At 38.4% G+C, this 26,531-nt stretch overlaps 2 protein-coding genes across 9 annotated transcripts in view; one reads left to right on the forward strand and one right to left on the reverse strand.

Annotated features, from left to right (window-relative positions):
- Positions 1-22,307, reverse strand: part of MIGA1 (mitoguardin 1) — a 34,987-nt gene extending 12,680 nt beyond the window's left edge. For 2 of the 3 annotated variants that reach the window (XM_088060617.1, XM_005521044.3), the window contains exons 1-8: positions 22,149-22,307; positions 21,258-21,431; positions 19,359-19,536; positions 18,231-18,367; positions 17,862-17,988; positions 17,307-17,443; positions 16,445-16,568; positions 71-171 (exon numbers count right to left, since the gene is read on the reverse strand). In XM_088060617.1, the coding sequence (XP_087916743.1) occupies positions 71-171; positions 16,445-16,568; positions 17,307-17,443; positions 17,862-17,988; positions 18,231-18,367; positions 19,359-19,536; positions 21,258-21,380 (927 nt within the window). In that variant the 5' untranslated portion in view covers positions 21,381-21,431; positions 22,149-22,307. Of the gene's footprint in view, positions 1-70; positions 172-16,444; positions 16,569-17,306; positions 17,444-17,861; positions 17,989-18,230; positions 18,368-19,358; positions 19,537-21,257; positions 21,432-21,878; positions 22,050-22,148 lie in introns of those variants that run through there. The other variant, XM_088060616.1, reaches the window with a different exon arrangement.
- A 289-nt stretch (positions 22,308-22,596) lies between these two features.
- Positions 22,597-26,531, forward strand: part of USP33 (ubiquitin specific peptidase 33) — a 38,292-nt gene continuing 34,357 nt past the window's right edge. For all 6 annotated transcript variants that reach the window (XM_014250781.2, XM_014250784.2, XM_088060131.1 and 3 more), the window contains exon 1: positions 22,597-22,765. The gene's annotated coding sequence lies outside the window, so the exon portion shown is untranslated. The remainder of the gene's footprint in view (positions 22,766-26,531) is intronic.

Genomic DNA, 26,531 nt, shown 5'->3' on the forward strand with positions numbered 1-26,531 from the left:
TCAGGATTCTTCTGTTCACTGTTCAAATAGATCAATAAATCTTTAAAAAAGCAATCTTTAAGAGTCTTACCTCAGCGGTGGAAACAAAGGAGTCCGTGGATGCAATGCTTAATGTATCTCGAAGGCAGAAATCATCTGCATTATCCTTTACAGTAATGTCTGTATTTTTATCTTTAAAATAAAAAAAAAGAAGTTTATTAGACTATCAGAAAATTCCATTTAAGTCTAGAAAATGTGTTTCATGTGTACTTTAACACAGTATTTCATTTGGAAGGCATGACATTATACTACTGTAAGAGTAAATTCTTTTATGACTCACTAACATATATAAAGGTGACTGTATGTTTTGCCTTTGAAGTGGATTTTCAAATATCATCCACAATGAACTGGAAGAAAACAAAAAAAAGACTTTGGCAAAAACCTTGGTCTTCTTTTATAGACTTCTGACAATCTCTCTGTCTTATGGTATCACTTTGATATATTGATCTAGACCCTCAGTGAAGTTTTTGACTTGGCTGTGTTATGTAACAAACTGTTCAATGTCCTAGCCACCACTTTTATTTTTCTAAATAGAAGTCCATTATAGTTGAAAAAAACACCAGCACATTTTAGTTTCACTTGAATTTGTTTCACTTTCTACTTCTCATGACTTTTTTCACTTGCTGGTTCTTCTGGAGAGCAAGTGAAGCTTTTACTCTTCATTGCATCCTCTTTCCTCAAAAAGCTTCTCCATTCAAATAACACATCCAGAAGTTTTTTCCTACAGTACAAGAATTCTCAAAGCCTTTAAAATAACTGATTTTTTTTCTTAAAATCATTGGCAATACAGTTTCTTCCAGTTCTGCTTTACTTTATTCTCAGATTTTAACTGTTGCACTTCTTGGATTTTTTTGTTTTCACCGTATAGAAACACTTTCACAGAAGGATCAAATTCGTAAGTCTGTAAATCAGACTTTGGCTTGATGTTGCCCATCCATTGATACATTCCCAGTAGAGCAGATGCACTTATTTTGGGTTACTTTACCTTCAGACATTACACATGTGTTCCTAAAAGTCTGTTTTACCTCCAAGAGTCAGCAGCAACCAGCTACCCAGTGTCATCCAGACCTGTTGCTAGGGCAATACCTCATTAAAAACACCATTACATAGTGGAGTGGCCAAATGCCAATTTACTGGGATGGTTTACTCATCACTTGAAATGCTACAAAGCCACATTACTTAACTATTACTTTCGTGGTTGTTATGGTTTTATTAATTATGGACTTGGAATGACAGCTCAAAAACTGCATAGAACAAATATCTGTCTTTGGGAATATTCACTGAGGGAAAAAATTATTCAAAGTTTGGACAAAGATTTTACTAGAGAGAGTTAGGCAAATTATAATCACGACTTCACCACTATTCATATGAAGTCTGATCTTTTCAGCTCATTCTTACTAGTTCTTTCTTCTGACATCTTAAAACCAAGAGGAAAAGTACTGCAGCTTCCAAGTTGGTTGAGAAACAAGCACATACTGAAATCTGAAATGCTGGGACAGAAAACCAAACTGTGGCTTGTAAAGCACTAGCTCGAGGTCTGCCTAGAGTAGATGGGTAACATGATGTTTCTTTTTTATTTTTAACACATGATTTGCATTAATTCTCTTCTAATATAACATTAGATGATTTTCCAATATCATTTTTTCACAAAAAAGTTGCTGAAATTGCAATAATACTGTTTAACCCAGGCTAGTACAGTCATCTATAGCCTGGCTGCAGATCTTTTGGCTCTCCTTTTGCTTAAGTTGCTTTTACTGTAATATGTGAGTTTATAGCTCAGTAACAAGAACATATCCCCAGACTGATTCTAAATTATTTAACTCTGGTTTATGTGGCTGATTACATATAAATGGGAGTAATGCTATTTAACTGAAATTTATTCCACATACATGAAAAAGGTTTAAATGAAGGAACCACAGCCCAGAACAACACAGAATCAGGAGTTCTTCCATAGATCTTGCATTCAGCCTGTTGTTACAGACCACATGAAACTCTAGAGTTAATAAAATTTTGACTTAATCTGTCTTTGTTGAAAAATTCACACTTCCAAATTTTCTAACATGGCCTAAAACTATCACCAAGCCAGTATGTTTTTAACATGTTAATTAGTTGAATATGGAATATCTTGTGTTTTCACATGAAGTGAATTCACTCAAAGAAAATTCTTACTGCTACAGAAAAATATACAAAATTTGCATGTTATGAGGAAGAAAAAAATTGAAAATAAGGTTGGCAATGCTGAGTGAAATAATACCTTTGGCAAGTGATATGTGCACACAAAGCACAGCTTTCCTAAAGAAAACAAAACAGCCTTGTCAGCTATTTCTGACTTTCAGGCCACCACCACCATAATGCCCTAAAACATCCTTAGCCAAGCAGGTGCTTATCAATACCCACGCTGTGAAGAGAGCATGCTATTATGAAAATTCACCATGGAATTTCACTAGGGTGAAAACGAAGTTACAGCTGGAGTACATACCATGCAAGTACCAGCAGAACATTCTTAGACACAAGAACACGAAAAAAAGAGACAGTGGCACAAAGAGACTCCTGGAATGAACAGCTGCAAGATGAACCCACCCACCAGTGCCTGCAACTGCTCACACACTCATCCCTAGTTCTTATAGATTCTAATAATCTCAGGAAGGGAATACTAGCAAGTATGTGAGCTTCAAATATACTACACTTATTTGAGGAGCCAAGGAGTTATTTTGGGTTCACTTATATTTGTAAAGAGGATGAAGTAGTTTCAGATGTTGCCATCGTGGCTCTTGATTGTAGTTCGTTTAAATGTATATGTGGTCCTTAAATTACATTAAGGTATGAAAAAAAGAGAACAATATGGAGGACTGCTAAAGCTTGTGAAGTTACTCCTAGCTTTATCAGGTTTTGAAAACAACTCTATTTAAAACTAAACAAGATTTAAAAAACCCACACAAACCAGAACCAAGCTATTTTCATATCTATTTACAAAGTACTAATCTAGAATAATTATTTTTGTTCTGTTAGGTTTTCATGGTAAGGCAGAGCACAAAGCTAAACTCTCAGAGCAAAATCTGACCTTTATAACTGCACAGAAATTAACTTTTTAGTATTCTGCTGGGAAGTATTCACCTTCACATAATGTTTTAAAACTCTGAAAACCATTTCCATGTTATCTTCCTGCCAACCCTGAATGAAACATGGCAGGAGTTCACAAGTGAGTTTGGCACTTAGCTGACACATTTAAAAAAGGAAAGCACTTACCCACTAGTAAAGAACACACTGGGAGTTACAGATTTTAGTTCCAAGTACCACCATTAAAGCCATGGCTCCCTATTCTGCCCAGCCCTCCCCCTTCAGTGGAAAATCAGTGCAGTTAATACATCACAAGCAGGAAAGCAGGATGAAAAAGGAGAAACTTTATAGACTCTGAAGAAGAAAAAACCTTGCAAAGGAATCCACTTATGAAAAGTCATGGTACCCTCAGAGCAGCAGGGGCCCAGTGTTTTGCCAGCCCACGTTGTGCGCTCAGACCCCTTCGATGTGTGGCTTCCTGCCCAGTGAAAGGAATTACAATAATCCAGTTCAGACAGCAACAGCAGCATGAATCAACACAGTTCAGTTCCATGAGAGTGTGCCACAGTCTTCTAGCTAGTCACAAGTGGCACAGTGGTTTTCCACCCCTTGCTGAAACATCCAAAAGCAGCTTTATTTACATTTATGAACAGTCATAATTGAGACTGCTGATCATCACTTCTACCAAGCAGCTGCTAAAGTATTAAATGAAGTCTTATAGGATGCACCCAGAAAGCAGTGAAGTTTACATTGTTTTGTATTTATAAAAAGAAAACAATCCCAGCCTTCAGGTGGCCCCTTTTGATGACTGGGTTGTACAGGCACAGGTTAAAAAGCAAGCCAAGAACGGAGCAGGGTAGCCACACAGACCACTGGAGATCTACTGTTGCATTATGTGTTTACATTCTCCAGTAAAACAAATACCTGGGGTAGCTGGAGGCACCTCATCTAAACCTGCATAAAACCAAAGCTTTTACTGACTTCAGCATGAAAATGTATTTCAGGTCAGGGTATTTTAAAAATATCTACCCAAATCTTGTACTCTACCAGTACATCAGCATGTATCACGAGTTCAACATGTCTCATGGTTCTTTGTTGTGACTGCTCTGACGCAAGCTGAAGTGACAGGTTTCTTTAGAAAACAAAGCAACAGTCTTCCCACACCCACCAAACCCACAGAAGATAGCCCCAGCCTGGCTCTCAGTGGGTGCTCACACCTCCAGCAGGGCCCTCTTCTAACTCAGAGCTTCTGCTCACCACTGTGAGACCAGGAACTGAGCAACCAAAGCTGTCTAGTGGGGAAGAAGAACTGGGGGAAAAGGAGCACAGGAGAGCATCAGATAATCAGTGATTGCAATTTCACCTTCCTCTTAGTACTCACAGGCCTTTGTCAAGGTAAACTGTGGCTGAGCTTACTGCTGAACCTTCAAATTACATCCTTAACAGAAACCTCAGTAGTTTTCATGCAGGGAGCAATCTTCTGCTTATATGTGAACAGAAAGCCAAATCTTACTTCCTTGGAAAAAGTTGACTCAACAGAGCTTTTATAATTGTTTCCAAGCAGAATTATAATTTTCAGGGTTCACATAAAAGCCTTCTACTTAAAACACACTCTGACAGGTAAAAAAGGTCAAGTTTCCAAGACACTGGATTCTCATCTAATTAGCATTATGCAAAACCCAAGATGTTCTTCAGTCACAGTGTTCTGTATTACTTTGATGTTATTCTTAAGACAAAAGTAGTACAGCTGATTAAAAGCTGAATTAAAAGCATGTGTATAGATGACAGAAATATATTCTTCATAAGCAGAGAATGCTCATAAAAAATTTAACAGTACAGTCTATTCAGTTTACACACATAAGCAATAAAATCTACCTGAAGATTGGGATGTACTGATTTGCAATATTTGTCATCTAGAAAAAGATGCAATTTGCCTAAAATATTCTCATAATCTTCAAGAGATTTTCCAAATACTTTGGAAAGAAATAATAACACTTTCTGTGATGTTGATAATAATTTGGCTATTTTCAGACATTCAAGATGCTGACTTTGTCCATAAAGTTACATTATCTGGAGAATACCACATTTAATGGTGTATAAAACAAAACAACATGGCTACTGCTCTGATATCCTATTGCTCTCATCTTGCAAAGGTAAATAAACAGCACAAAATAACACGAGTAATAATTTTAGTCTCTCCACGTAAAAATCAAGTGCACTTGAGACAGGAATGTAAGTTAATGTAAATTTATTTCCTGTAATCCATGCACTCTGATACATCAAATTAGAGAAGACTATTAGGAAATACTGTATAAATTTGATATTCTGGAATGGTGATAAATTAAATTATTCTTTCAAGATTAAAATCTGCTAAAGAATTCTTCCATAAATTTGATAACAGAGTTGGAATATTTTCTGATAGTTGCAGTTTTTTTTAAGCAAAGAAATTACCAAAGGCTAAAAATATAATTTTATTATAGAGAATATGACCTGTGAAAGCTGTGTCTGAATCATCATAGCAGGATTTATTGTAAAACCAACATTTAAAAATAGAAAGACCTCAGCATGAGAAACTCTATGATCTCAAGGAAGAGGTAAACACATGCCATGCTATATTGCTGAAATCTGAATTTTAAAAAAGCAAGGCAGCATCTTATATATATTTTATACTCTGAACTAACACATCCTTTGTGCTGAGAAATCAGCTTAGTAAATACAAAATAGATGTTTGCATATGTTCACCTCTCTGTTTTACTTCTGACTCTCTGCTTTACAGACATGATCCTGAATCAGATTTGAGATGTGTATCTTTTGTAAACTACATATCACTAGGAGGTCTCTCCCTATCACACAGCCTTTCATTTCATTGAAAATGTAAACATTGATTCATAACTGCACATTATACAGGTCTACACTTATACAGCGTTAAAGTTTTTCACAACTTCTTTAACTTGAACCTAAATTTTCCCTGATTTTAAAGTTTAAATCCCTATCCTTTACAGAAAAAGTTTTCTGAGCACTCTTCTGTTTTCAAGTTTAATAGTTTAGGTAACAGTTTCTGTGCTTGTATCTGACTTGAGATAGAAGAATTAGACAACCAAACAAAGTTTGCTCAGTTGTCTAATTCGGACAGAGTCCGAATTTGGATGGATGTGCAGCACAAAGTTGTCACTCCTCTTCACAGGGCTACTCCATTCTGTAGTTCAGAAAGCATCACAATCTCTGCTGTCCACAGCAAAGACCAGTTCGAATTTCTGTGCCGCTTATTTCAACTTTGAAAGAGAACTTTGAAGCCCCAGGCTTTACAGCACACCCCTGTGGAGCCTGCCAGACACATTAGTCACCAGATTTAAACGTCACTGCCTTTTCTCAGTTCTTCACACCTCAAAACCAAGTGCAACCTACTGCTATTTTTGCACAGACACTTTCTAGTGACAATGGAATCGTCTGTTCAACCACATTCAGCATGACAGCATATTAACTCATGGGGATGGAGAACAGATTCAAGATGCAATGTCATATTTAGAGAAGAAGGAAATACAAGGTTAATTTTCAGGCTTCCAGATCTAGAAATTAGTACCTTCAGTACCTTTCCTACACCACAGGCCTCAATAAGCAGGTTAGGTAAAGTCTTCTCACCAGACTGAGAGAGGGCTCTCAAAAGTAAGTGAATTTCTCCCTTTGGTCTTAGCTCTTCCACACATGTGACTCAGTGGGTACTTAAAAGCAGGATGTTTATACCAGTGCATTACTAAGAGTATCCCTTCCTTCTTTCCAAGGCAATACATTGCCCCCTTCTTGGCTTTCCCACCATGCATTCCTTCAAAGAGCAGATATTGTCACACGCAGTGATGAAAAGGGACAATAATAACCAGCAACTGTTGCTCATCTCCTGAAAATTGTTGTGTTTCTAATTCTTTCTTCAAATTACCTTTTATTCAAATCAGTTTCTTAACATGCTACATGAAACCCAAAAGAGCAAACATTTCAGTATTCTGGCATAAAAACTATCCTGGCCACAGCATAAGAGTATGGGACCATCCAAGATCATCTTGTCAAACTAAGATTTCTGGGAAGGTTCTCCTTTAGCCAGTACATCATGCCATAGGGACGTTGACATTTCAAAGCAAGAAAGACAGCCTGACAAAAGGAACCCACACATTCATTCATTCTTCCATTTAAAGAAACATATCCTGTTTAGCAGTTTATAATTCCATGTATATGTATGAAGACAGCATCAGAAAAATCTGATACCTTCTCATGCCCAAATTATCAGACAAACAGAGAACCAGCTATACAACTGATGATTCTCAGTGAAATAAACATCAAAAGATGCAGACATACAAGTATGTTTTGGGCTCACACTTGGACTCTGTATTCAGAATGGAGCATGTCTGACACAGACAAACTCTGTAAGCACAGCCTAATAATCTCAGTCTTCCCTTCAATTTCAGGGCAGAACGATTTTACAGAATGCTGCAGACTCCAGTGACACTGCTCAGGAATATGACTGGGTTCTGCAAACCCAGCTGCACACAGATATGGTTTGAGAACTTAAATTGCTAAGACATATGCTTAACTTTAAGCAATAAGACTTAAAGAATATCTTAAGTGCCCCACTGACTGGGGCCCACTTGCATTCCACTTGTCCCCAACAATGGGAAAGAATGAGATAAGAATCCTTATAAAGTTGTACCCTATGGAAAGTTCTGAACCTTTAGTTTACCAAATAAGACCAATTATCAATTTTAAACTAAAAAAATCCAAATTATTAACACTATAAGGTTGCTAAATGCATTAGTAACATGTTAATACTTGAATTATAATGAAAGTAATGATTAGAGCAACCTGACCATTGTCAATCACCTAAGTTATGTACATTCTTTATTATTCCAGCCTTGCTTTATTTTACCCTACTCTGGTTTACCACAGATAACTAATATATTGACTAGATGGCAACTTCAACTACATCTGTTTGAGCAGCTGCTAATCAGTGCCAAGCCATGTGGAAATATGCATACATTTACCTTTAAATACTCGCAGCATTTCTCCATGTAGAACAGGGGCAGCTTTAAATAGCAGGAGAGAGAATGAAGCCTGGTGTGATCGACATGTGCTCTTGAATCAGTTACACCACAGCACTTTGCTACAAACTGGATTATTAGGTAAGGTGGGACATGTGCACAGTCCAGATATCTCACAGAGAATGAGAGACAGTAATTTATTTTTAAAAAAAACCTTTAGCCTGAGCCATCAAAAGGGAAATTAAACACATCTCCAACCCACTTATTTTTTCTAAGTTTTAGCAATTAACTGCACAAATACATGCATGAGAGAAAAAAATGACCCATAAATAATAAATTTTACTCCCTCCATTGTTATTGTTCACTTTTGCTATAACTTTCCACAAAAATAAATTTACTCCCACATATAGTTCCAACTTTGAAACACTGCAAGCTGAAACAGAAGTTTAAGAAAATTGTAAGATACTAAAAGGCCATTAGGAATGAAATGCTTACACAAGCTACTTAAGCCCTCCAGTTATAGGGTAAAAAATTAAAAGACTATACCCCAAACAAAATGCTTGGCAAATAAATGTGCAGAGCTGCAGTGATGGGGCATGGCTAGTGCTAGATAACAAGTCCTGTTAACAGCAATTCTTGAAGACTGTGCTGTGTGAATATACCACAACCCTTTATGCCAGCTTGATGGGTCAGAGTCTTCTCTTTAAAGGGCAGCAAGATTTAAACATAGTAGACACGTTCATTAAGAAAAGTTCTTAGCTTTGGGTATGTGTACATGCACACAATGTTTTAATTTCATTTTAAGGCCTTGAAAATAAATTGCAGACAGAAGTGTATCTATTTTAGTTCTAAATACTGAATTAATAAAACTATAGTGCAGAGATTGGTATTTGCTGATTTTATGATTCTGTCAATACTCCATTTTGATATTGCACTCCAAAGCAATTGGAAAGCTCAAAGTATTGTATCTGCACTTCCAAAACTAAGCTACTAAGCCAAGAGGTTATTACTTTGGAAGTATTTTAAAATTCTGAACTATCACTGCCTTTATCTCCCCCCTCCTATTCTGGCTCACCTTTCTTCATTTTTCCCAAGAATGTTTCAGATAAACCTCTCTTAAAAGTAGACTGCAAAGCAAGAAGAGATTCTTTTCAGAGAAATTCTGAAAGAGGAATTGGCCCTATGGACTAAAACATGTTCTTAATCATCAGTTTTTATAATTTCACACTGCCACTACTCCAGCCAGAAAAATAAACATTTATCCCACCCTCACTCATTGACATCTATCTGATTTTTCCTACCTCTAGAACATTTATACTCACACTATATACAAACCAATAGAAATTAAGAGCATGTACACCTTTTTCTTTCTAGTAAGAAAAAGAATTTGCAAACTGTAACTTGTTAAGAATGTATCACAAAAAGTTGAGAGAGGAGAAATAAAAACCAACTTCCTGCATTTGGAGGCCTTCTTCCACTTATATATACCTTTTCAAAATGCAGGCAAGCAGTTACTAATTCAAGCCCTGACACATGGGGAAAATTATTACTTTTCTTAGCTCAAAAAGAAGGTAAATATGTACTTTAAAAATAGTTTTTTAAAAATTGAGAAAGAGACAATTGTAGCTGCCCACATATTATAAAGAATGAGCAGAATTAGTTGAGATGCATTTTATGTTAGGAGGCCTGAGCAGGGATGCACAGGAACAGCTAACTGAACAAAGTCTGGGAAATAAAATCATGTTGGTGGACTGTGGCTCCACTATAAGCAGTTCTTAGAGTTAAAAGGAGGACCAGCTTCTATTTCATTAGAAATCTCTCCCAAGGGGGAGAGACTTCTTAAGGGAGAGTAATAATCTGGTCAGAAAAATGAGCAAAGGTGATTTTTATAAACAACAGTTAAGTTCATGTCAGACAAGAAAGATTTAAATGGACAAGGCAAGAAAAAACATGGCAGGAGTCAAGAAGTGAGAGAGACAAGGGCTCAGACAGGAGTTTTGGTGTGGACAGAAAGAAGACAGGGCTTGGGAATGCCATTTAAGGGAAAGTGATGAGGTGTATAAATAGCTTGCACTGTTGGACCTAAGGGCAAAGCTGTTGGGCAAACAGTAACAAGAGTCCTCAAAAAACAGAAACAGACTCTTTCTCATCTTATTGGAAGTGCTTTTGAAAAAACCACCAAGCTAAGTGACCACAGTAAGCAACCTTGACTTCTCCAGTGCTGGGTCAGTGAACAGTTAGATATTCTTGAGCCACTGTTGAAAAGATTTCAGTTTCTAGGATTGACTGAAAAATACAGTCCATGTCATCATAGCAACAAGATGATACATATTATGAATACCAGTATTTTTCAGCAGCACTAACTTCACTGCATGTTTGTGCAAAGCTACTTTGCATTTTTAGTAGAGTATTGCCAAAACTAAGAGTATCACTGAGAAAGCCAAGCATGATAATCTTTTCATAGACAAAACATTTGCAAAAATATTTTTGCTTCAGTATTAGATTGAACTTCTAACTATCAATCTTACTCTATTCAAGCATTGTACTTAGGTGCCTTCTGATAAGGAATTTTATGGACAGCAGTTTAGAAAAGAAGTGTTATTAATATTGGACAAAACGCCTTTTAAGGGAAGATTTAAATATTATTGATTAGGGAAGACACACAATCCAAGTAAAACATCTGCTCTTTGAGTTTCTCTTGGGTGTCTGAAACAAGGAGTTGCAGCAATAAGTTGCAATATGAGAGACCTCATGTTTTAGCAGCTACTGAACTTCAACGAACTGCAATACCTAAAAATTATGTTCAAAATATGCATTATTTTTTTAAAAATATTATTGGAATAACTTCTCTGGGCTTTTCCTCAGACTCAGAAATATTGTTTTCTTTCCTTTCACCCCATTTGTTGAAATGAATACATTTTCACACTTAGAGAAAAAGCTGTTGTTTTCTTTTGTTTTGATTTCAATCCTGTTTGAGCCACTAGAAAAGTGTTTAGGCCTTCTCCAAGAAATTAAGAAATTATTTAATGTAAGTTTATCTTGAAGGAGCAAAGCAAGCAGAAGTTTTCAAGCTAACATAAAAAGTTACACGACTCTAAGTTATTTTATAGTATGTACTACAGAGCTCACCTAAGTGAAGTATTACAAACTGCTCCTCATTGGAGACTAGAAATTATAACTAGAAACATTTGTTGTACATAGGCAATAAAATACACTCAAACTAAAATTTTTCCAATAACATTTCAGAGGCAGGAAAAAAATACAGGCTGTAGATATTAATCCATGGATAGGAAGACATTACAGAAGCCTGTGTTAATAAATTATATAATAACGAGGTTTCAACAGCTTCACTGATTATGCAAAATTTTTTGTTTTAAGAGCTGCTGAAGGAAGGGTTTCTAATATGTAAATCAGTTCTCCAAACAGTTTTGTCACTAGGTTAAAGGCTGTGCTTATTCTCTCCAAAATGCCAGACATATCTTTGAGTGTGAGAAGAAAATTAAAAAAAGAAACAGACAAACCTTTCAACAAAATCATCCAACAGCACAGATCTGTGTGAGAGATTTTACTGCGGTAGCTCAAACACTTAATTTGTTTTAAACTGTACAACTTTACACAATAAAAAGTAAATATTTTAAAAATCAAAATGTATTAACATTAAAACATTTTAATATTGTCAAAAAGTTTAAGGGCCAGTGTACACAAGTCACCATCAGTTTGAATGCCAGCATTCCTTTTTACAGTAGAAATTAAAATAATAGTTTGAAGTATTAGGAATTTAGCACTGACAAGGAACCCTACAATTTGAGAATTTTCCCCTCTGACCTGCAATTCTGTTTGTAAGTAAAGCTATTGTTTCTGTCCCAACTCTTTGCATTCCTCTCAAGTTAACTCGACTAACATTTCAGTCTGCTAGAAAAGAGCTAAATAGGAAAAAAAATAAAGAGAACTTTTTCAAGGGCAGACTACTGAAAGTACTGGAAGCTTTTAACCCTCTGCACACCTTTACATTCATCACTCAGAAATGACAGGATGAATACTCTGTTTCACAGTTTTGTGACAACTGCCTTCTCTCTGATGGTGTTCAGCCTTACCCCTGCCCCAGGAAAGCCAGTTTGTAGGCTTCCCATGCTGCTTCACAGTACCAAGAGGCACAGCATAAAAACAACCACAGCATAGTCTTATGTATTTCTTCTATTTTCATGTCCAGAAGTACTTTTTCTACAGAAATCCTATTTCAGCTTACTGATTTATATGACAATACTGAAAGTCCAGTGGAGAATGCAGCAACAATGAACACAGTGGCATTCCATTATTTCATCTATTTAAAATGCAAGTCTTTTCCAGGGTCGTATTAATCATTCATAACTCAACAACAGCTTACCGAGTTGAAAATTATTATTTGCAATTACTTTATTATTTTTACTTTTAATAGTATTCTACTCACAGGGAGAAAATATATTTATTTATTCCTCTGTCTTCTGCACTGTTGAAAGCTGAATATTGAGAAATATCAGAAGTAGCTGTCCTAGCAGGCAGAAGAGAGGCACTTCAGACACAGCACACGAGGGAAGACAGTGGCTGCAGTGATAATCTCTTGTATTCCAACAGACCCACAGGTAACTCATTCCTGACTCTCCCATGTGACCACGTTACCACAGCCTCCTCCAGAAGGCTGCTGCTTGGCAAACTGTTTATCATGCACAACCAACTTAAAATATTAAGTGGGATCAAAAAGTGAAAAGCAAGTCTGTGGAATGATTGATCAATGGCAGCTCTAAGATCTAAATTTGATTTGGTAGAGGGAAATGTTGATCTGGGAAGAGTAACATTTAAAGGTTTTGGGAAGGAGCAGCATCTGTGAACAATAAATAAGGGGGAAGAAGTTTCAGGAGCTCCAGAAGTTTGATAGAAGAATTTACAGAGAAAGCTGAAATTGAGAAATTACTAAAAATTTTTACCTTTGTAAGTTTCCTTCTGAACAAATCTGGAGTTCCTTATAAACCAAATTATAAACAACTTACATTCTTATAAAGAAGAATAAGAAGTGCCTGTCAGGCATTTTTGTAGCACTTGATAGCATCTGTTCAACTGTCAGAGCCTCAATTCCAGCTGTGGCTGATCACAAGCACTTCAGGTAGAGAAAACAGAAGAAAAATCAACAAACCATATCTATATTTCCTATGTATCAGAGAAAAAAACCAGAGCTAAACATTTTCTGATTACTGTTGTGGGTGAACAGTTGAAATCCTGAAGCATGAGAGCTGGTTATAAGCATTTTTAACGAGCTCCAAGTGTCATCATAGCATGGTTTGGGTCAGAAGGGACATTAAAGACTATCTAGTTCCAAACCCTGCCACCACCAGATCAAGTGGTTCAAAGCCCTGTCCAGGCTGACCTTGAGCACTTCCATGGATGGGGCAATTACAAATAATTAAGGACAAGGCTTTTTCTTACTCATTCCAAGGCCCACAGAAAAAGCAAAAATAGTATTAAGAGGAAATACTTAAATGCCAGAAAGACCACACTGACCATTTAACCCCAGGATTGTATCTTCCTCAAAGAATGAAAACATCTCTCAAAATAGCACTGCAAAAAATAATCTTGCCTCTGAAGTGTATTGAGGGTAGCTTACTTCAGAACTTCACTTATTTCACTTGAACAACTAGAAATTTGATCTAGTTATGACTCTGACAACAAGGTCTACAAATCCCCCAGCACCACATACCTTTTCCATGTGTAAGCAGCTATTCAGAACAAGTCAGTCACCTCTCAGTATTTTCTTCAACAAGGAGCTGACATGCTCAATGTGAACCACAGATTAGCTTGTTTTTCCAAAACATGGAAAATTTTTATGGCTTGTTTTGAGCTGCCTAGAATCTCCAGTCTTCTGAAATATGACCAACAGAACTGGACACAGTATTCTAAAACCACACCAACCCAAGACTGCATCTCTGCCTCTATGCTGGTGCTGTCCTTTGCACATAGCCAAAGATTAGAAAAGTGGCTTTTTTTCTGCACCAATGTGCCAAGAGCTTACACTGATTATGATGTGTAGCTTTCCTAAAGTATTTATTCATGATTTTTCTTTTAAAATCTCTCACTTTTATGTACAATCCATACCTGCCAGGATTGAATATAGTTTGTTACTATTTAAAGAGATAATTCAGATCTTTATTGCTAACCTTTGCTTTTTGTTAATTCAATGCTTTAAATGCTCTAAATTATATATTTTTATCAACTTCCAGCTCTACAGATTATTTTATAATCAATTATATAGTTGATAAAAGTACAGCATTTGACAAAATATCTTCCCTAAAAGGTAAATCTTTCCCTTTTAACAGAGGGCAGAAATATAAATAAATGTTCACGTCAGTGAGCTAAATATTATCACCTAATTTATGCTATACCAATTCACCAAACTGCAGATCTCTCAGAAACCTACAGTCCAGGAAATCTTACCTCCTATGAAACTGTATCAACTGGCACTAATTAAATACTGTATTATTTTGTCTGTGGTAACAGAACTGCAAATTAGCAACTCTGTTTCACAGGCATGACATGCTGGAGATTATTCCAAATGATTGGGAAATTGCCCATTTATGTCAAAATCTTAAAAAACAAACAAACTCCATTCTCATTTTCCAAGATTAGCGAATAGTAAATGGTAGATTAGGATGCTTTCTTTATCTAATTTCTTTAAAAAGTTTTAGGTATAAATCATCCATGAAAGCATCTCAGCTACATCTTTTGCCACAAATTATATTTATTCCTACATAGCATAGGACCCTTCATTTCTGTTTCTGTTCAGAATTGTTGTTTGTATTTTGCAGTAGAGTGTTACTCTTCTTAGTAGTGCAAGAAGGCTGTACTATCTTTATCTCTTTTGACCACTGGGATTTCATAATTTTCTTGGACTTGCTTACTCTTGTGACTTTTGAACCCTTCCAGTCCTGTTGTTAATGTATCAAATATTGAACAAAAACCTTCCAAGTATCACAAGCGCTTCAAAGGAGATGATGGCCTTCTGATTTTTTATTAAAACATTCTGAAAAAGTCAATCATCCTTTAATATACTTGCTATTCAAGTCAAAAATTTAAGCAAGATAATGATGAAAATTTCCAAATCCTGAACATGGAAAACAGGATTCATTAAACCAGTTCATTACTTTTTTCCTCACTCATCAGGGCCAGCATAAATAAAATTTAAATAATAAAGTAACTCAAGAGATCACAAATTATTTCTATGAAGAACATTTGAAAGGAATCAAATTCTCAGAACATTCTTGGTAAACAAGAATTTAGTTATCACATGTGAAAAATGAAATATTAATTGTAAAAACTCCCAGGGTAACCAAGCAAAACAATAACTAAACACAATAAGAATTCACATGAAGTCCTTTGAGCACCAAATTATTAATTTGGCCTGAAGACAGAAATCACAAATAAACTTCTAATTATAATGGGTATACAATACAACTTGACTGATGGTTTCAGATATCAAAATGAAACGTTCAAATGCTTTTTCGCTTTAAGGGTTACACTTACAGGTGTATGCAGATGAGTCAGAAAGCCAGCTCTGACCCAAATCTAATTCCCCCCTTGGCCAAGGCTGTGTTCAGTCGATTCAGGATGAGAAGGGCCAAGCGAGGACAGCACAGCACTGCCACCTCGTGCTGGGCAAGCCTGAGCCCACACACGGCTCCTGCCAGACTGGTCCCAGAACGTGCTCTGCCTTTAAACGCTACAGTTAATTGGGAACAGATGCTTCATCTTGAATTACGAAAGGGTACAACAGCATCCATCTTTAAGATCCAATTCTTTCAATAAAAGTAATCCAACTATCTGTACTTAATCAGCATGTCAGGCAGCAACTACTCATTATATTTGCTGTTGTAACAGCTTAATCACTCAGAACTGTGATAAATTTCAGTCACCAAAGACCTTTGCTAATGGCTATCTGCTTCAGATAAGTCTTTCTAGTTTAATTTTCCTATTTAGTAAAAATATTATGACAAAGCATAAAAAGTTTCATAGTTCAGAAGATGCACAGAACCTCTGAACACCCATGCTTTAAGAAGGGTCATATACTCTTGCTGTAAAGATGTTTAAATACTGACAAGTTACAAAGAAAACAATTTCCTTTCAATCCATTGTTATCTAAAATAGAAGCACTTCATCAAACACAACATAATAATGTAAAGAATGAGATTTTTTTTTTCTGTTGATTTACTGATAAATATAATTTTGCTCAATGGATATTTCAGTCCTCCCCGCAAGAGCCATCATTACAAGCAAAAAAGATGTAAAGTAGCAGTACTCACCAATATCATTAGCTAGAGCAGCAGGATCAGAGACCCCAAGGGTGGCTTCAAACTCTTCCTGAAGACGATAAGCTCTTTGAAGAAGAGATTCAAGCTTATGAATGAATTCAGCACTAATGATATCCTGCAAGAAGACAGACATTAGAAGATTTTCTATTCAGCCTGTAAGATTCCTTTGTAAAATCCAAGGATATTAAGCCTTCACAAATGTGCCACATTAATTTCCTACAAACCACACAGGGACACTGTCAGATGAAAACTTCAACATCCACAATACATACACTGTTCAGAATACACACATTTTATTTAGAGTAATAAAAAATAAAATCTAAATTTAGAAATATTTTTAAATTATCTGTGATGTTTGCTGCACTAGAAATAATGAAAGTAACACATATTTATTTCAAAACATTTTTAGCGCTTAGTTCATAAGAAAGGAGGAGAATAAATTAAGTTTAAGCACATTGTTTGTCAATATGCACAAATTGATAATTTTTCCCTGAGACATTTATCCTTGGCAAGCAGATACCCTTTCACATAATCATGAAAGGAAGAGAGGACTCAAGAGATTACATGCAGGGAAGTTGTCTGCTTGATAGCTCGATAATACTGTCCAGAAGCAAGCACTGATGCACCAGCAATTGCCAAAAGATAAATAATGTTGGCTCCCTTCCCATGCCCTCCTCCAAATAACCAACCAAAAAAGTCAGAAGGAGTGAATTCAGATCTTTAAATACAATACCACTAAACTGGAAATTGAATCAATTGTCAAGTTTGGTAATTCAATTTGAAAAGATTCAGGTAATAACACAGAACAAATTGTCACGGCAGCATCAGTAGATTACAGACTAGATGTACTCACTTCTACACTTTCTTCTGCAATTGCATCTCCTGCTCCCAGTTTAATGGAACCACAGATTGCTTCATCTTCAACTTGTCTGTTACGAAAAGTTAGGGCCTGTTCCCAGCGCCTCAGTGCTTCTTCAAACAGCTCCATACCTAGGGCAGAGCAGGAACAGCTTCAGCTACACTCACATTTGAGAGACACGGGAAAATAGGCAGCAAAAATAAGCATAATTATCACAGAGATGTAAGTTGAAACAACATCACTTCCCAGCCTAAACCAGTATATTCCCAGTACATATTTACCTTCCTTTTGTGTAAAGAAACGTGATCATTTTCTCTATGTGTTAGGGCTTGATTTTAAGGATTACTACTGCAAATAGTAGATGAAAAAGTATTCTGGAAAACTAACTTTAGATGAAATATGATTTCATTATTTTATGCAAATGTTCTCAGACACATGCCAACAGAATACTGAGGAAGAACACAATAATATTTTGTGTCACTAGCATAAATCCAAGAGACTATTTACATTCATTATAGGCAGAAGCTGAATATTCTTATTATGACTTACCCATCAAATATAAATTTTCAGGTGTAGTCACTGGAATATTGACAAGCTTAATGTCATCTTCATCTGCTTTATCCCAGGAATTAGAATTGGCACAAGCACAACTGTGACAAGAGGTGGCACTCTGAACCTTAAAAAACAAAGTGTTGTTATAGAGAGTATCCTTAAAACCACATTCCTGCCAGAGTACATGACATCCAAGCCATCTGCCTAGAAACTGGTTTTACTCTGTGGTAAGGACAGTGGTTTCTCAGCATCTCTAGCTGCCTGCGCAGTTTATTCAGGAAACTTCCTTCAGCTCAGTAAAGCTTTTAGATGCATACTCAATACAAGTTAACAGACATTCAAGAGCCTTAAAACATTTTTACTTACCGAGGTCAGGCTTTGAACTGAACCAGAATATTTACTGAAAAGTCCTCCATTTGCATAGATACAGGACTGAGATCCTTTTTCCTTGGCAGAGCTCAGAGAAAGAGTCAAGTTTTGTCGGCTACTGGAACAACTAGAACCTAAGAGATACATTTATTTTAAAGCTTTTGCAAACTCGAAATATTGTTTCTTTTTCAATTTTATCAAGAATTGCATTTACTCTTTTCAATAAAATCCAGTTTAGAAGCAAACAACAATTATTTTTTTATTTACAGTTCTACTTGAGAAACTACACATTAGAATTCACTATCTGTAACAATAACTATACATTTTAGCTTAATTATTCATCTATTCTATAAAAAATCTGATCTGAATTTCTCTGTATTGAGATACAAACACAAGAATGGCAAAACCCATTGTTAATACACTATTGATAAAGAGTTTTAATCCTGGTTTATGATTAACACTTCACCTTTGACAATAAACCCAGCTTCTTTGTAAGATACTGTGATTTTGTTTTTAATTTGACAAATTCAAAATTTGAAGTCTAGCAATTCAAACCCACTCAGGTGTTCCATCCCACAGAGATGATTAGATGGATGGAGCACCTCCCCTGTGAGGAAAGGTTAAAAGTTGGGCTTATTCAGCCTGGAGAAGGCTCCAGGGAGACCTTCCTGCAGCCTTTCAGTACTTGAAGGGGGCTATGAGAAAGATGGGAACAGACTTTTCAGCAGGGTCTGCTGCAATAGGATAAGAGGTTATGGTATTAAAACTAAAAGAGGGCTGATTTCATTAGCTAACAAGGAAGAAAGTGTTTACGACGAGGGTGCTAAAATACTGGAATGGATTGCCCAGAGAAGTCATGGATGCCCCATCCCTGGAAACATTCACGACCAGGTTGGGCGGGCCTACGATCAACCTGGTCTAGCTGAAGATATCCCTGCTCAATGCAGGGGCTAGACTAGATGAACTTTAAAGGTCCCTTCCAACCCAAACTATTCCATGATCAAAGGAAAATAGTTGGTTTACTATCATAGTTACACACACCCATTCCCTCACACAATGTTTTTTCCTCTCCAAGAAAACAAAAAAAAAACCAACAAAACCCAACTTGGGGGTTCCATGACTTACCTTTTTCTGAAGCAGCTGCTTTGGTACACTCTAATACGAGATGAGTTGGCTCCCATGGTGGCACTTTCTTGTTTTTCTTTCCACGTCTCCTTTTAAAGTGATGGGCCAGAAAAATCACAGATATTGCACTCACTGCTGTTACTGTGAAAAGTTTCTTTAACCCCGGGGAAAGCTTTATCTGAAAATAAAAGTGTGATTTAATTGCTTATATATACTGAGAGACAGACTGCAGCACCAAGAACTATAAAGTTTATTGCAAATCGACAGACTATGAGGATCTAAGCAAATGAATTTCAAACAAAGATTTGGGGTTTTTTAATTTCCTCTTAATGCCAGGACAATGCAGAGCTTCAATTAAATCTCTAACAGCAAAAAAATACTGAGAAGGAACTTGCCTTTGGCAACTACACTACTTCTTGCACTGTGAAAGAGTGGAAGATGCCAATGCCAACATTCATGTGGTGTTTCATTTTGAGTAGAACATGTATTTAAATAAATTTCTCTAAATTAACAGTTTTGAAAAAAAAATCTGCATTTTATTTTGGATCTAGATCAGTCATAGGTCTATAGGTGTTTAAATTAGTAAAGAAGAATCACATACACAACTTGTATCAAAAGCCATTAACAAAATTTACAAACATATATAACATACAAAGTAATAAGATACTCAAAGAAGAAAAGTGCCATCTAACTGGAAATCACAGTTCACATTCACAAAATCTTTTGGAAACTTATGCTGCTTGAGGAACAGACTGCTGGGAGAAAACCAGATCCACAGTCCTTGGACTCTTATAGTGTTTGTGTAACATGATTCCTCATACCAGAAAGAGCACAGAGAGCACCACTGCACTCTGGCACTCCTGGTGGCTGTGCAGTTGGTAAATACTATCACCACTGTGCAATCTGAAGAAACATTGAAAGCTTCTCTCTGCACTGAGTTTACAGTCAACAAGTCAAGCACCTTTTTGTTGAGAATCCTGCCCTTCCTGGTACCATGCCTTGACTGAGGTCTACAGCTACCACTGCACTCACTCTGTGAGGAAAAGGAAATGCCTGAAACACAAAACTTACAAAAGACTACTGTATTTCACAGAAAAGAGCTAACAACCAAACACCTGAGATTAAAACCTCTAAGATCACAGAATTAAATGTTAAAACAAACATTTCAAAGAACTGCAAATGGATTTTTTAAAATTTGTGTTTGCCTACAAACATGATCATAAATTGATTAACAGTGAAATGAAAACCTCTAAAAAGAGGAAAGTTAATAGTTGCACATAAGGGAGTTGCATGTAGTATTTAAAAGGACATGAGTATGCTGCAACATGAAAAAGAAAACAGTGATCTTGCAGTGAGAGTTTTGAAATATTTAATATATAGAAAAAGTGTGGAAATGAGCATATGCAGCTAAGACTGAGAATATCTCATCATGGTTTTATATGCAGTAAAAGAAAAGTACTTACAGAGAATTGTGAAATATTACATAGCTTTTGCTTATAAGTGTCTAATTCAATAAAAATAAAATACAGTCATATTAAAGACCTGGTTTTAAAAGCAAAACTCAATACCATTATTCCAAATTTAATGACAGTTATGTTTAGCTTGTAAATACAAAAAAAAAGACAAAAAAAAAGATAATTTGAGAATTTTGATATTTTGAGAATCACTGCACTGTTACAAAATGGAGATATACAGACACTGCAGGTAAAGCAGGTGTATGATGATGTACTAAGCATTTATTAACAGAAAAAGACACACTTATTTTAGTTCACTGTTATAAACAAACCAAAACCCCCAAGGTATTCTGTACAAATTTAATTCACACATACAACAGAGAGCACGTACAACACTTCTAAATGTATAACAAAAGTAACAATATTTAGATAATGTATTTATTACCTGGTTAAGAGAATAATACCACGAAAGGGGAAGATGAAACACCCGTAAAGCTACTGTCTTGAGAGAAAATCGTGTCTCAGTAACAGCTTCTTCTGACATGGCTCCTTCTCTCCCATACCTCATTAAGCGAAAGTATCTTGAAAACAATCACAGATTCCAGGTCTCTGGAATACTCTGTCAAATGAAGGATACACAGTAAGTTATGCAACAGAAGCCCAGGACCATTTTCTCCTACAAGCTCGAATCTCTTCTATCACAGGTACATGACTTGTTTGACTGATGTTTCTAGGCAAGATTTAATGTGGAGACAGCAAATTTGCTGGTTCAGCTTAGGCCCCGCTCGTCCAACTGCTGTGTGCAGATGTACAACCAGGACTAAGGAGGGCTCGCTCTGCTTTGATTAGCCGGCCGTTCCCGTACTATAGCCTCTAAATCACGCACGGCTACAACCCTGCCTCTGAAACCACGACTGATGGAAGAACATATCTGCCAGCTGAAAGAGCTAAAAGACTTGAGAGCAGCCAAAAAAAGTTTATCTCATTCAGCGCCTCGTTTATTTTGCAAACACACCACGAGAAACAAGCACTATAGCCTGACGTAATCCCCCCGATGCAGGCGCACCTCTCTCACTCCCTGATGCTGAACACAAGGCGAAGCCTCCGAACCGCCACTCCTGGACCGCAACCGCGGCACGGCGGGAGGCGATGGAGGCCGCGGGGCAGCAGCCACCTCCACCGAGCCCTCCCCAGCCCGGGCAGCCCCGGCATCGCGGGCGGGCAGCGGACAGAACCGGGTGCCCCGCGTCCCTTAGCCCCCTCCCCGCAGCCGCCGGGGTCAAAACGGGCGCGCCTCTCCCCGGGCCGGGCCGCTACAGCTGCCGCACTCAGTTACCTGCCCGCCGAGCACCGGGGCCGCGGGCAGCTCCCTCCGCTCCCGCCCCGGCGCTGCCCGGAGACCGGCGGGATCAGCTTCCGGCACAGGGAGAAGCGGCCGGTGTGGGTCGAGAGGAGCCGCTACACGTGAGGGAGATCCGTGGCGTCAGGACTCCGCGCCGGCCATCTTTGCTCCGGGCGACTCCCGCTGCGGGCGGCCGGGTGGGGCGGGGTGCGCTCCTGGCGCCGCCATCTTTGTGCGGGGCAGCGCTCACAGGAGCGGCTAGGGCTCCCGGAGCCGCCATCTTTGTGCGGGGCAGCGCTCACAGGAGCGGCTAGGGCTCCCGGAGCCGCCATCTTTGTGCGGGGCAGCGCTCACAGGAGCGGCTGAGGCGCCCGGCGCCGCCATCTTTATGCGGGGCGCGTCCCGCGGCGGCGTCGCGGCAGCCGCGCCCGCCCGTCCGCGCGTGTGCGGGGCGGCACCGGCGGAGCTGCCGCGGCCTGGGCGCGCCCAGCTCCGCCACGGCAGCCCCGCTGCAGCGCCTCTGTCCCCGCAGGCAAGGGCGAGACGCGGGGCTGATCGCGGCCCGGCTGAGCTCCGGCATCCGTGCGCCGCACATCCTCCCGGCTGCTCCGGTAAGAGAGGAAGGGCCCGCTTGGGCGGCGGTGGAGGGTTCGGTGTGGCGGGGGGTGGGAGCACGGCGGGCCGCGTGTCTGTCTGGTCTCACAGCCCAAGGCGTGTTGGTGCGGCGACGACGGCCGCCCCGGGAGTCCTCCCGGCGGCCGGGGCGCCGCGCTGCCGCAGGGCTGGGCGGGGGCCGGAGGTCGGCGGTGCCCGGTCCGGGGCACCGGGGCCGTGTGGGGCGGGACCGCCCTCCCGCCGGCTGGAAGCGGCCATAGAGCTCCGCAGGTCCCTGCTGAAGTTGCAGCTGTGTGGCAGCGGTACCGTGGATGCCGCGCAATCCCTAAAACCGGTAATTTACCGATAAATGGCCCTGTCCGCTCCCCCAGTTATCCTTGCGCATGGATCGTCGGGTATGAGTGGAATAGCCTGGGGGAAAAGTCCGGGGTATCACCTAATGGAAAATCACTGTAGGCTTCTCTCCTGCGCTTAAGGCAAAGCCCGTGTTAGGAAAATCCTCTTAGAAATATAGAGATTAGCTAATGGGTTTCATAGTTAGGATTTAGCGTGGTGGAAGAAAGAATCGAAAGAGTGACCTGTATGCCCTGAAAGCCAATATGAAATGAAAACTGTCTAACCCTGTAAGAGGATATAACCTCAACTCCAGAATATTTTTATATGTCTTTTCTCTGTGGGAATAGTACTTAAGGGCAGAAAAAAAAAATGTAATGCAAGTGACATTAATTTATGTCTTGCTTAAGTGGGTAGCTCTTGGTGCCTGAGGAGAAAGACCAGGTGCCTTTGACCAGGTTACTGAGCATACTTTTGCCATTTAGTGGGAAAATATCAGATTTTGTATTAAATAAAGTCAGTTCTCTACCAGAACTGGGATTGGTGGTGTTATTTTTTGAAGAAATGGGATGCAGTTGTTTATTGTTGATAAATTAAAAAAAGTAAAAACTATGGAGGGATGGGAGATAAAATTCAAAACTACTTATTGATTGATGGAATATAAAGGAACCTAGGTCAAGGAATAGGAAAGATGAACCTTAATTTCACACACTAAGAAGACTTAAGACTTAAATTTTAAGACTTAATATTAGGTAATTTTGGTAAAAGCGTCATTCATGTACAAAAGTAATTGAAATTTCTGTAAAGTTTATAAAAAACATAGATTTTTAGAAAAGTGATAAAAAATATGTGTCTTAACAGTCTGAATATGCCTAAGGCTATCACTTCAGTGGGCTTTTATAGCTTTGAGTGAATGCTGGTGGGTTTTTTCTGAAATGTGAAAAATATTAATATGGTAAGTATTTACTGAAATTCCAGACCTCCTTAGTATTCTAAGTAACTAAGTGTTCAGGTACAAAGTTGCACTGTGTGTCACTCTTGCTTTGTTGCTATAAAATATAAATAAATGTTAACTGAAATTGTTCCAGTGCATCACTGGTGAAATAACTGTGAGTGCAGTGAAGAAGACTGAACTTACAGATGCTGTTACTCAGAGCTGTATTGACAAAATAATAAAAGATTGTAATGAAGACATAATTGCTGCTTCACGTAATTAATGTCTTCAGAATAATCCTTTTATTCTTAAAATCTTCCATCAGCATTCCCTTACTGAACTCTGGAAAATGATCTGTTAAAACGGCTCCATATTTAGAATATCAGTGGAACGTAACACATATAATTGTTTATTTCAGTATCTGTTGAAGTGTTAACTACTGTAACTAGGCAGATGAAATTAATCCACAAATTTTTGAAAGAATTTAGAATCTGTTTTGTTTCTTTAGGAAATACTGGGTTCCTTACATGACCCAAAGATAATTTTCGAGATAAGTTGAATTCTCTTAGCGTTTGATGGGCATTTTCTGTCACTGTGATAGGTCTTCCATGGTAGGCACCGCACAAGTCTGTGATGCTGTGCTGTGATGTCTGTGATGCTGAATTATAAATAGGTTGCTGGTCATGATGCTTTGAATTATGATCCACGTTTCTCTGATGGCTCAATTTTTTTTTTTCTTGGTGAATGAAAAGGCTAGTCAGAAAGACAAAAAACCTTCCAAGACTAGACTTCAAGAGAATTTTTTCTTTGAAGTAGAACTCTGTGCATGCTCAAAGCAAAATTGTGTTGATTAGTCCTGCTTTGGAGCATTAATTGGTTCACTTTATGGGAAGGGGTAGTATGAAGCATTGAGATAGGTGAACTGAAACCTCTGAGGGGAAACAATGGAGAGTGCTGGCAATAGACTGGGAAAGAAATTCTCTCCCAGATCTGTGGGAAGCATTTGATGAGAGCCTTATTGCATGAGTGTGATCATGAGCAGTTGGTGTGGAAACAGGCTGAGAGAGTTAGGGCTGTTCAGCCAGGAGAAGAGAGGGAGACCTTACACAACCTCCAGTGCCTAAAGGGGCTGTAAGACAATTGCAGAAGGACTTTCCACAAGGGCCTGGGGTGACAGGACAAGGGGAATGGCTTTGAATTCATAAGGCAGGTTTAGGTTAGATATTAGGAAGAAATTCTTAACTGTAAGGGTGAGGTATTGGATCAGGTTTTACAGAGGAGTTGTGGATGCCTCATGCCTGTAAGTGTCTGAGGCCAGTCTGGATTGCGCCCTGAGCAACCTGATCTAGTCAGTGGCATCCCATGGTAGGGGGTTTGGAACCAGATCATCTCTAAGGTTTCTTCCAACCAAATGATTCTATGATTGTGTGATCTCACTGGGATCATGAAATGGAGATATACTCCAGCTTCGGAATAGGAGTATAAAATGAAATGTAAGAGAAACTACAAAACTAGGCTTGTTGGATTATTTTGAGGTTTTTTTCCAGTACTGAAAATGCAGGAAAACAATTTTTGGGTGAGGCCAACGCAATGCAGAAGCTGGTGTTAAAGCAGATGTGATAATGAGCTGCAGGGGAAGAAAAGGAATCTCTTCACATAGAGTAGGAAGTGCTGAAATGGAGGAAGGTCAGTGAGCGAGGGAGGGGCTACCCTGGGCTTGCTAGGACTTAGAGAGGTGAAGGATGAGTCATGGTTTTGAATTAATTTTACAGTTTTAGACTTGAACAAAATTTTACAAGATGTGTTTCTGGAGCTATGTATATTAAGCTTCCAAGGTTATGGCAGTAGAGTGAGTTATCACAGTGCTGCAAGATGGAAGGAGGTGTGTAAAAAATTTGTTAACAAAAGGTGAAAGAAAGGCCATTCAGCTTTGCTCATATAGTGATACATGAAGAATCGGTAACATGAACTACACTTCCGTGAGAGATGCTCTCTGTATGGACAGGAATAGGGACCATATCCACAGGGGCATGAGTTTGAACAATTTGGCCTTTCTGATGATTATCAGAAGAGAGATGCAGATTGCACCAAGAAAGAGAAACTGGCATGAGCAGAACTCCTGGGTTTGGGTTTGTTCAGGACTGCAGGTTTGTATTTGTGCAGTTCCATGTATGAAAAGTTAAATACATTAAATACAAATCTGGCTGCATGAGGTGAAGTCTCCATTCATTGCTTTGTATTACTTGGAATAATGCATTCAGAAAGCTTCTGCCATAGAAAAAATTAAGCCTAAAGCTTTACTAATCCATTATATCAGTCTTTCTGAAGCATTTGTATTAAATCATCTCACTGCATTTAATGTTCTCAGGGCTTTATTTGAAACTTGCTTGTCTTTTTTTAAAATTTTAACAGACCTTGCAAACTGTGGAAGATGCGACATGAATTCATGTTGCCATTTCTGTTTGGAAAGGGGACCTTACAGTTCAAAGAGGAAT

The sequence above is a fragment of the Pseudopodoces humilis genome, chromosome 10 (assembly GCF_049639895.1).
Source record: "Pseudopodoces humilis isolate 2021_Gansu_Grassland_sample_001 chromosome 10, ASM4963989v1, whole genome shotgun sequence".
Lineage (NCBI taxonomy): Eukaryota > Metazoa > Chordata > Aves > Passeriformes > Paridae > Pseudopodoces > Pseudopodoces humilis.